At 45.5% G+C, this 11,964-nt stretch overlaps 1 protein-coding gene across 3 annotated transcripts in view; it reads right to left on the bottom strand.

The window, feature by feature from the left end:
• Positions 1–2,263: 2,263 nt before the first annotated feature.
• The window catches only part of KIF24 (kinesin family member 24), a 33,244-nt gene continuing 23,543 nt past the window's right edge, over positions 2,264–11,964 (bottom strand). For all 3 annotated transcript variants that reach the window (XM_052777588.1, XM_052777587.1, XM_052777586.1), the window contains 3 exons: positions 8,816–11,257; positions 7,796–7,889; positions 2,264–5,506 (listed from right to left, as the gene is read on the bottom strand). In XM_052777588.1, the coding sequence (XP_052633548.1) occupies positions 5,366–5,506; positions 7,796–7,889; positions 8,816–11,257 (2,677 nt within the window). In that variant the 3' untranslated portion in view covers positions 2,264–5,365. The remainder of the gene's footprint in view (positions 5,507–7,795; positions 7,890–8,815; positions 11,258–11,964) is intronic.

Raw genomic sequence — 11,964 nt, 5'->3', positions numbered from 1 at the left:
ACTTTTCACACTGCTATAGAATTATGTAATAACACCTAGTACTGGAAATCAGGTTTTGGGTTGTTTTTCATAGTTCAAAGTATTACATTGTACATTGTTCAAGTTCTAAATACATAAAATATCACCAGTCTTGAGGAATCTTTAAAGTAATTTGCTAAATATTTTGATTCTGCAGAAGAACAACTAATAAAACCCTCAAATGTAACTCCCAGTGTCATGGTTCCCATCTCTCATGCTCTTCGGCTTCAGCAGATGAAGAACTTGCTGGATCCTGCACACCAAGGTGCTGCCTGCTCCTGTAGGCATGCATGAACACTGCGTGTTGGGCAGAACAACCAGAGGTCTCTGGGCAGGCAGCTGCAGTGGTGGAATGTGCTGCTTTTTTCTGTGGCTTATTTTTTTGTTGCAAAAATGAGGCCTAGGGATCCAAACTCATGTTAGAGTGTGGAGCTGGGAGCAATGGACTTCAGGAGGGGAAAACAGCTCAGCTCGTTGCCTCAGTTTAGGTTTTTCAGTAGGAGGTTTTATCTCGTCAGGACCTTGAAGGAGGTGGCGTTTGTCGCCATTATGTTGTTAACTTTATATGACCAAAACATCTAATTTGGGTCCAGTGTTAACTCCTGGAATTCCTGAAAGCTGGTTGCCCAGCTTTCCTTCCCAGGTGAGAAATGTGACAGTTTGAAACAGGAAATAGGGTTCTTGATAATCTTCTTCCAAAGAAGATGGCAAAACAAAGCTCAAACTGCTTTACTGTCACTGCTGAGAGCATTCAGTTGTGTTGTTTGGATATTAATTCTGAGAAAGCAGAAATAAGCAAGCCCCTGTCTGGTACTAGACAGTCCTGAAGGGGCACGAAGTCTTGCCAGCGAAGAAACAACTATTTAGACCAAACCTCTGAATAAAATCATTGCATTGGTTGTGTTAACATGTGTTAAGTTTTTTCACAGTCCCCCTGCGGGATCTGGCTCTCAACCCCACTACAGTAACCACTCTGCTTACGGAGACTGTTGTAGCAGTGAGAGCAGTGGGGTGAAGATGGGAAGTGATACCTGTGAAGCTGGTCTCCTCCTTCCAAAGAGATGTACCTGTCTGTCTTTGCTGCTGGTGTTGCTCTTGCTTCAGCAGTGAGGTTTCTGGGCTGACATCACTGGGTGGCTGAAGGCTGGAAGTGTGTTTCTCACAGGTGGCTTCTCACAGAAGGAAAGACCATGGAGTGAGGGGATTAACCTGGTGGCTTAGGGGAGAGGCACTTCTGAAGAAATGTTTAACAAGTGACACAATGTGATGAGACTTGAAAGTTGTTCTGGGCACTGTGCATCACTGGTTACTCTGGTACTGTCATTCTCTCCTGTCAAGTTGCGAACAAAGCTCAGCCTGCATGTGGGGATGTCCTGCTGATGGCTGGCGCAAGGCTGGGCTCTGCCCTGCCGCTAGCTCTAGAGAAGATGACTGCATCCCTGGTCACACTTGAGATCTTAGCACTTTTCCTTAGGTTCTCAGGTCAGATTGATTTATGTACCTGGCACTTGGCACTGCTTTAATGATAACAGAGGTGGTTGTGCCTTCTTGTGCTAGCTGCTGCTGAGGTTTGGGTGCCTTGGTGGAAAGGCTTGTTAGGAGAAGTGTAGAGGCAGAGCAAAACTGGCAGTTGTGCTTTGAGCCAGAGACCCCATGAGGTGCCTCCTGATGGTTCCTGGACAGCAGCAGCCTGACAAGGACTGACAGTGAAGAGCCTTCAGTCACCCACGCGGTAGCCGAGGGTTCCCACTCTGCCTGTGTGTGGCTGGAGACGTGGTGGGGTGAGAGCTGCTGCTGTGGTCGCAGCTTTGTTTTGAGGGTGACTTCTTTCTGGGATACTACGGTCTGTCAGGCAGCAGGAGCTGCAGATGCCCCCATGCCCCAGGGTTGCAGTGCGCCCCGAAGCTTTCTTCGGCCGGCCTTGTGGCTCCTGCAGCAGCTTGGCTCTGCCAGAGCTCATGTCAGCAGCTGTTCTGCACAGCCTGTGGCTGGGCAGCTCTCTGTGCCGGGGAGACCACCAGCTTCTGCCAGCGGTGCAGCAAAACCTGGCGCAAGGGTGGTTCTGCTCGTGCTGCCGCAGGCTGTTCAGGTTGGCTGCGTGTGGCTGGAGGAGAGCTGTTGAAACACCAGCTACATTGCCAGGCCAGGTGAGAAGGCGATATTGTACTGATTCCCAGCCCCAGTTAATCTTTTGCGATCAAGCAGATGGGTGTTTTGATCACATTTACTTCAAATTTTACCAGAGTTCTGTAGTAAATTGAATTTTATTTTAAATAATGTAAATTACTCAAATAAAATATCAAGCATCTGCCATGAGCATTACTAGTCTTTGTTGCACCTGAATCCAAAAGTGAACCCATTTTAGTTCTGTATTTATTTGATTGTACATGGCCAGGCTCTCTTGATCTCTTAGACTGCTGTAATGACACACACTTTCACATACATTCAAGTTGAAATGAACACCATTCACATCAGTTGTCAGCGCAATATCAAAGAGCAGGAAGGGGGTGACACTTCTAAAATGCTCATTTAGCACATTTTCACACAAGAATTAAAGCAGCATCTAGGTAATTGTAAGAGTGGAGAGAAAAACGTTACCATTTTTGACAACAGCTTTGGTGGTTTCTGTTGCGCACTAGGAGCCCAGTTTTGGTATCCCCTGGGCATGCAGCACTTCAAGCTTTTCTGTACTCCTGTTATTGCCAAGGATGGGTGGCTTTTCACAGCCAGGGCTGCTTTATTTTTTTTATTTTAGTCAAGTCTCACATTCAGTAGGGAAAAATAAAATTCTGAGGACAGACTGATGATAAAATCTTATATTTAACAAGGTATACTCTTGTGGATTGGCTGGATGGCTCCAGTTTAAAAAAGATTATCAGAACTTGGAAAACTGCTTTGTTGTTGTTCTGTTTATTTGTTGTTTCTCACTGTTCCTGGCCATTCCTCCAGGGCGTGAATAGTTCCTGCTCTGGGAACTTGCACTGGGGTTTGGACTTGCCTTTTGCACAGTAGACCAGACAGGCCTTACAAGTGGCTCAAATTTGGTAGCTGACTTAACTCCCATTTCCTCTGCTCATGGAAATTTTTGGTCACTCATCTGTCTCGTTACAACTACTGCTGAAAATACTGAGGTTAGGACATGGCACCACTGGTTGTGCGAATGGTTCTTCCTTGTGTGTTGCTTTAGAAATGGCCAGCTTTGGTAAGGGACTGAAAATGCCTGTGAATGTACTGTGCTGAGCTGCTCTTTAAAAAAACCTGAAAGTACAATTAACGAATACTGGTCTCCCAGATGTCAGAGTACGTGGAGGAAAGTTTCCCTCCCTAGCATTGCGTTACTGGCTGGACATCTCATTTTCCTGTGACCTGTGCACATATACTACACCCCGACCATTTCCTCAGCTCCAAACGAAGTTGCAAAACTTCTCAGCAGCTCTCCGATAGCCATTTTCTGTGTGCTTGCTGAGAAAGTGGTGGGGAAACTACTCTAAGTGCTTTCATTTATGCTTTCAGAAGGTACAAGGACTACCCAACTGCAACTTGTTCTCCTCACCTTATGCACGGGAGAGCTCTCCCTGGCCCTAGGAGGTGGAGGGAGGCTTTCTAAGAGTTGCTTGTTCTAAAGGGAAAGCTCAGTTTAATGCCTACTCTTCCCTCCATGGTTTTAACAAGGCACTGGGTGTGCCACTGCTTTATAGCTCTCTGGTGGCTGTCAAGCATGACTGTTCTGTGGTGTGCACAAATACCAAAATACTGCTGACACTAAGAGTCTTGCTCCTAGAAGCCTCATTTCTCAGGGTGGGGAGGCTTCTGAAAAGGGAGACCTGGGTTCAGGTGTGACTTGCTTCTGGCCTGTAGCCTGGACACAGGAACCACCTTGAGACTCATAAACTCAGACCCTGGAGGGACTGCTCTCTGCTCCACAGAGTAATCCAGCCTCAGTTGCTAGATGGAGACTAACCAGTACTAAAAAAACCCCAATAGTCAGGGCATTGATATAGGACTTTCTTCTTCTGTGACAAGTCCACCCCTTGCACTTCTGTTCCGCAGGGCTATGCTGTGTGACATTCCTGGGAACATTTGCACCAAGTATGCAACCCAGATAACCGAGTGTCACTGCAATTAGTGTATGGCTGCTCAGCCAAACCTGGGCTCTTTGGGGTAGCTGAAGAAGCAGGCAGTAAAATTCACAGCTGGTCAGACAGCAGTGTTCCCTTACCCTTGGCATTTCTGGCTACTGAGCAGGCTTTGATGCAGCTACTACAGGCATTACTGAGGAGACGCCAAGATGGCCGAATGTGCTGTGACAGCCCTAATTTTGGAGTGGGAGCACTCACACAGCACATTGTCAGCTGAGCATGTTTCAAGGTCACTTGTGGCTTCAGCAAGTGGACTTGTTTTGTGGTTCAGTCGTGATGCATGCAGCAGCGGAGCTTTTGCAGGGCTCCAGCTGATCGTTCTGTAGTTTTTGATTCAAATACCAGCTTCACATAACAGCACTGTTGGCAGCTTCTGACATCCTACTGCCTCTAACCAGACCCTCTTTTGATGTGAAAAATCCGTTCTGTCAGTCCAGACGATGAGCGCTCTACAGCTGTGCCATAGTGCAGAGATCAGACATTGTTTGCAGCGGGTAAGCTGTTGGCCTCTCACTGTTGGCAGCAGGTATGAAACCCACATGCTTATTAACATGCTAGATGAAGCTTTGGTGCAAAGTCCTTACTACCCCACTCATTACCCATGATTTAACCCACCTCTTTCAGGAGCTTTGGAGTCGTCATCCCAAGCAAAGAACAAATGTGAGGACAGCCTTCCTTCTTCTGAAAGTGACGGCACTTCTCGCCCTGCCTTGACTTCCATTTACTTAGAGTCTAGTTACATTAGTGTGCTTAACAAACAGTGGCTCGTCTCTCTTTCCTGGCTTCTGTTTGCAAACACTTTTCTGGATAGCTTTTGAGCATTTCTGTTCAGACCTGTATCTGGCTTCAAAGTGCTTTCTTCTTTCCCCCTCATTTTCTTGGCAACACTGAAGTGCCTTTAACATGTGAGAAGCTGCCATGAATACTGTGGACAGCACTGTCTGCTGCTTGGTGAGATATTTAAAGGCTGCTGAATTATTATTCTTAAGAACATGGCTTACTGGTATTAAGGAAATACAAAAGCTTGTGGTGCCAAGTAGTCATCTCTCATTTGCTCAGAATTCTCTCCATCCTTAGCTAAAACACACACTAATCACAAACATCAAACCAAAAGCTATCCCCTATCCACCCACACTCTGCAGCACCAAGTGTGGCGAAACACTGGCTGTTTCCATAGCTGTTCTTCTGCATGTGTAAGCAAAGAAGGTCTAAACTGGCGGAGGTGTTTGCAGGGACATGTCAGTGCCAGAAGAGGCTAAATAGAGCTGAAGCTGGGCTCGCATCGTTTGGATACACTTTGACTTCAGCACCAAGATTTCATCCAGCTTGGTCATGAAGTTCTGAAAATCCTGGTGAGGAAGGCAAAAGAAAAGTTTAGGGAACAACAGTAGCAGCAGGTTGGAGAAAATCAGCATATTTTATGCACTGCAGCAGTGCATAAAAGCATGTTTTCCATTCTGCAGTGTAGTAGATTAAATCAGTGTTTCCCTATTAAAGCCCTGACCCTCACAGAGGTCAGTGCCTCTAAATACTGAGGTTAACTTACTCGGGTAGTTTTATCTGTTGGTGAAATTACAGGTAATACCATGGTTTAAAAATAAAAACGTATAAAGCACCTGTTACCACCCTTCTACACTGGTTAGCTTTTCAAACGTTTGGTATAGGGAGTGGTCATCTGACATGCATTTTTACAATGTACTGAACTCTGCTCCTGACACTTCTTGTCTTGGACTTGGCAATCATGAAAATAAACGGTGAGTTGGGCCACTCACTGATCAGACATAATAGCCCATTCCTGGGAGACAGAAGGGGTTATTTCACATCAGGTCACAGGGCAAGTCCAACTCCTACACGGCCACAGGTCTGCTAGATCTGACATGAGAAATAGCAGCAGCATATATAGACTCAGCCAAAGGGAACTATAGCTTCCATAGCAACCTGCCACATGGATAAAAAGTGATATGAAACTGTGATTAAAACTGAAAGGGAGGCAGTTATTTTTCAGTAGGGCTTGTATTAATAAGGCAGGACCTCAGACTTGCTTGGCTTTCCAGCTGAGAACAGAGTTTGGTACCTCTGTTCACAAGTCAGTGCCTAGGAAGCTGGGAGGTGTCAACATCCTCAGGGCTAGGGACTTCAACTGCCACTGCATGAAAATCAATCATTCAAAAGCTTATTTGGCAGGACTCCAGTTATCTCGTGCACTGTATCCTTGTCTTGCAGGGACATCAGGACTGTAATGAAGACCAGCCCAGCTGCCATGGCATATTTTTCTTAAGCACTTTAAATACTGCTTGGTTCAGTATGTGGATGGTTTTGACAGGAGTCTCTCCTGAAGCCAAATTTTCATGGCTGGAGAAGATGCAGCCATCTGAAAGTGGAGGGAGAGAAACTGATATGGGAAGTCCAATGCCCAAAGAAAGGTCATGCTGTGAAATAACACTGCAGGATATAGGTTACTTGCACACTGCTGGGAGGCCTGGCAAGCTTGTCATAATTCTGCTAGCCAGAAAATGATTGCTTGCTGCAAGGGGCAAATAAATGGGAGGGAGGGCAGGGGTGAGGGGTGTCGCTGGTGTCCAGTGACTAACAGACTTAGGAAGAACAATCTCAAAAGGTTTTAAAGAAATTAAAAATAAAAAAATAAAAGATTGCTTTGTATCACTGCATTCTCTGCCACAAAACTAATACAGTTTATGGCTCTTGTGCTGCTTTGTGAACTTCTATATGTTATCTGGTAAAACATCACATGCTGTTGGAAGTCACAGCAAATAAGCCCCATGGTGGCTCCATTCTGAAATCCCTGAGGCAAGAGTCCCTGCAAATGTACGTCAGATCTGAACTGTGATAGGAATTAAAATGGTTTGATAATGTAATGCAGTAATGGAGCTTGGCTTTATTGATAAGATGAGGGAACTGGGAAGGCAGGAGGTTCTCACTGGGAAATGTTAAAATAGTCTGGGTGAGAGATGAGACTTCTCACATAGCTGTGACATGCATCTGTCTGGATGCAGGAGAAACAGAGACCTGGGATTGCCTGGCTAGCAGTGGGGCCGTGCAGGTGCCAGTCTTTCGTCTAGCCTACACTACTGCCATCCAAGACAAGGATAAGCCAAGAAACACTTGAGTGATAAAAGTCAAGAGCCTGTGAGGGCACAAGTCACAGTGGTTAGAGCATTGGAGTGAGTGGAGCCAGGGCTTGGCACATCTGCCCAGAAGGAAGAGGCAATGTGGCACTAGGCCACCAACTGCGACATCCCAGTGTCATGCTTTAGGGGTGTGCTGTTCTCTGTGGTATTGACTTACTTGCTCCAGCCTGTAAGGAGAAAAACGTCACATGGAAAGACACTTGTTTAGTACAGTCTGGTGCCCATGATGCAAGACAATAGAAAGCTGTTTTATCAGAGACAAGTGGTTCAGAGTTGGCCCACCAGACCCCTTCTCCCCCAACAACCCAGCAGTGTGGAGACTGGCAAAGACACAACAGGTACTGAAAATGAGTGGCCTCTCCTAGGACTCTGGGAGGCATCAGAGAATGAGAGGAAGAACTGATGAGGAATGTCACATCACTAATTCAAGTTAGTAATATCGAAGATTAATTTATGCGGTTTCAGTGGGCACTGAAATCATCATCTTACCATTGCTGCTATCTGATTTATCAAGCACTCTTCCTTGAAGCACAAAGATGCCATTTCATCCAGCTGCTGCCGATGGGCCTGAATTACGTCCTGCCTGATTAACATAAAATATACCACTGGTTACACAGCCTGCTGTGCTACCTATGACTACTGTTGGCCTCAATAAACCTTTCAGAAGGAGGAATACCCCAGAAGAAGCCTTGCTGTCCTGTGTCCCTGGCATTCAGAAAGTGCACACCAGTGCACCAGCGGATTGTACTGGTTTAGGGTTAAAGATAACCTTGGTGACAGGATTGCTCAGAGAGGAGCGACCACAGCCTCTCGTTAGCATAAACAGCACAGGGGCACATATTGCTGTTTACCACAGGGAAATCCAGGAGCAAAAAAATTGTCTAATTAATTGGTGAAATGGCTTACAACCGTGAGGTTGTAGGTCATTTTGGTGAAAAATAGGCAGAGCGGGAAGGCAGTGCTGCTGTTCATTCCTGTCAGCAAGTTTCTCTGACCAACAACATATTTTCAGTTAGGTGAATGCAGTCCAGTCCTTGGGAGCTGACAGTGGCAGCTCATAGTACTATGAAGCTTTACACCTACACCTTCAGCGACTGCCCAGCCGCTCTAGCTGTTTTTCCTTCCATAGGGATGGAACAGCTATCACCAGATTCTTGATGGGAGCTTTTGGTATATTCTAGGTACTTTACAGTTTATAGGAAGCCAATTAGTTACTGAGAGCTGCAATTTGTATTATAATATTCATTCCTCTATCATTATCTGAGGAAGCTCTAATAGAATAATTGGCTTCCGGTGAGATTTTAAAATATCACTAAATAACAAGCAATCATATATTTATAAGATAATGACTATAAATTACCATTAATCTTATTAAATAATTATTTCATAGATTGATTTCCTGTCAGTTTTTGAAGTACATACGAGTATGATATACAAATAAAGGCAAATGTATCACATGTCTAGAATTTCTAAGCTTCATGACAAACTTCAGTGACAAACAAGACTTACTGTGCCTTTCCTAGGGCTTCCCTCTGCCATTTTCCCATCTCTGATGTAGCACTCGGAGAGCTGCTGCTGGACATGCCTGAGGGGCTCTTTAAATTTGCTAATGGCTTATTATCTTTGATTGCAAATCCTGAATCTGCAGAAAAAGTCTCTTGTGTAAAAATACTCTGCATTAACTTGTTTTTCAGCAACTCTATCTCCTCACTGCTGAACGTTGACTTGGCTGGGTCTTCAGAATGACTGAAGTCCTCATTCCTCAGTCCTGACTTGGGCTGCAACAGCAGGCTGCTTTCGTGAGAGGGAGACTGGACTCGGTAATCTGTATGGCCCACACTGAGAAAGCATGAGGCACCTGAAAAATAGCTCTTTTCAGGTATATCAGCATTTATTTCCTGAGCCACGGGCTCAACACTAGATCCTTGATTTGAGTTAGATTCTCCTGAATTACCAGTATTATCTTTAACATCAGCATCACAGTGTCTGCCACCTGAGTATTCTTTGCACATTGAGTTACTGAGAAACGAACTACCCTCTCTGTCTCCCCTGGAGCCCGTGGATTTAGTTGCGGATATTTCTGTCGGGTCACATCCAACAAATAAACTGTGAACAACTCCTTGCTTTGGTGAACCTGAGCCCAGAAGGCAGCAGCATGCCTTCACATCACAGCAGGCGGGTGAAAGCCACTTGTCCGCTGTTTGTGGGGAACGCAGCAGGGCGCAGTGTCTTCCACCGCGACGCATTTGCTCCCCCAGTTCCAGCATGCTGTCTGTCAGAGCTCTGCTTCTTGTACACTGCCAGCCCTCTTCCTCAAACCTGTTCTGGGAGCTATGTATGTTCTTGTCTGACATCTGCTTCACACAGGGGCACTTCTCGTGGTTAGGAGACACTTTCTCTGTATCAGTTGTTTCCTTGTAGTCGAGAAGGGATACTGTGAGAGGGGCCATTAGCTCAGAAGTGAATTCTGAGGAACAACTGGAAGATCCACAGAGGTTAACTCCATTTTTTTGAGCTTTCCATTTTACATCTCCTGCAAGGGCAGCCTGTCTATCCAAAGTGGATTCTTCCTTCACTTCATGCTGGAAGTCAATCTCTTTGCACTCTGGAGTTCCTGATTTCAATACAGGAGAAACATATGAGTTTGAAGCACCCTTTTCTGGAGTTAAGGTGGCTTTACTGGAGTAAACGAGACATCTGTGTTTGGATTTGTACTGTTTGTGATCAGCTAGGAAATCATTGCCATTTTTCCAGTTACAAGCAGGATCTTCCTGCAGGCAGTAAGGTTTTTCTGCAGTATTGCTTGGAGAGGACTCAATAGTTAAGTCATAGCTCCAGTCTGATGGAGTTTTGCTGCAGCCTGCATTTTTAATGGATTCCTCTGTCTTTGGGCTGCCCTCACTACAATCCCAGCTGTCATCTAGTTCATGTTCTTGAGTGGGTATTGCATATTTAAAAAATAAATCCTGTCGCTTTTGGCCTTTTTGCTCTTCTTCATTTCCTTGTTCTCTTTGATGAAGGAAAAATGAATGTTGACTGCATTTGCTGGTGTTTCTCCTTTTCACGCTCTTTTGACTACAGACAGGTGAGAAAGAATCTTCACTGAAATCACTGTCATCCAGATCTTCCAGCTGCATCCCCTCTTTGCTCTGTATTTCTGTGGGAGTACGGCTCAGCTCCTGCTTCACTTGAATCTCCTGGGGCTTGTATTGCATTAAAAACCTCTCGAGAGATTGATAGTTCAATTTTTGCTGTAGAATAGGTGGCTGCTGAAACTGCTGGTGATAAAGACGTAAATGCTCTTCTCTTTCCTTCTGAAATGGAGGCAGATTTGTCCAGGGTTCAACACATTGTTTAGCAAAGGCGTTTCCCCATTCCTGTCTGCCATCGGAAGGCAGATTTCCATCTCCAGAGGAAAAATCATCTCTAGAAACAAGCTGTTTCTGAACAGGTTGCACTGTCTGGACTTTCAGGCACTGGACAGGTGGTCTGTCTTGGATGTACTTGTCTCTCTGGCCACTCTCTTTTGTTTCTGCCATGGCAGCATTTTTGATGATGAAATCCTTTGCAGTGGGGTTCTTTTCAGAGTGGGGGGACAGATCATCAGTTTTCTTCTTTAGGGGATGTGCTAGCCGTAGGACTCCCTTAACTGGGCTAGTGTGGTGGAACCACGATGAGCTGGGATTTCCTTTGTAGGCATGTCCTTTGTTGATTCCCCTGGGGGTAGAGGTAAAAGGGACACTTGGTGGCTGGAGTACTGCAGGACAAGCCTTTGTTTTTGTAGCACTTGAGGGATGCTGGAGGCCTAGCTTCACTTTCTTTGGAGAGCTCTTTTCCCCAGGTGGCAGAGAGGGAGAGTTTTGGACACGTTTTGGAGATACGTTTCCAGCTGCCCGATGCCTGTTTGTGACAGGGGTTGAACATTTAATCCCTTTCTTCAGCTCTTTGACCCTGTAAATGAGGCTGGCTTTAGAAGATGTCATGCTTTCAGATAAATAACAGTGCCTTCAGTATAAACTAATGCTTTCACACATTAAGGCTAAAAACCAAATTCAGTGTCATGATTTCTGTTTTAATTGTCAGTGATCCACGCAGGCATCAAAACCCCTCTGCAAAAATGCCTCAGCGTCTGGAAAGGTATTTCCAAGTGCTTCCTTGAGCAGTGCATAACAGGTCAAATGAGTGAAGATGGCCTCTGTTTCAATTTAAGGGGATTGCATTTCCACACTTTGTAATGCAGCATGGCACAGTGCCAGCTCCCGACGAGCTAGTACTTTCTACAGCACATCATAGAGTCCCACAAGACACAAACTAGGGCCGTTGGAATAGTTGCAGTGGGGCTAATTAGCTCAGGTGATATGTGTAAAGAGCTACAGTGCTCCTGGATCAGACTCATCAGTGCAACTGTGAAGAGCTGCTTTAACTGCTATCACCCAATCCCCTCAGCTGTTTCCTTTACTACTCTTCCCCTTAAGCATCTCTTGTCCTCTCAACCCCAGCACTGCACAGCCTGTAATTTACCTCCTCCTGTGTAGGAGGGAGGGTGAAGGACTTGCACGCGTTCTAGGCAGAACTACAATACAAAACTAAAACAAAACTTTCGGTTGCTGAGGTTAGTAATCCTGCAGTTACAGGGAGCACAGTGGTATTTTCATCAC

Source organism: Harpia harpyja, chromosome Z (assembly GCF_026419915.1).
Source record: "Harpia harpyja isolate bHarHar1 chromosome Z, bHarHar1 primary haplotype, whole genome shotgun sequence".
Lineage (NCBI taxonomy): Eukaryota > Metazoa > Chordata > Aves > Accipitriformes > Accipitridae > Harpia > Harpia harpyja.
Note: the sequence above shows the minus strand (reverse complement) of the source record. Positions and strands in the feature narration are given on the sequence as shown.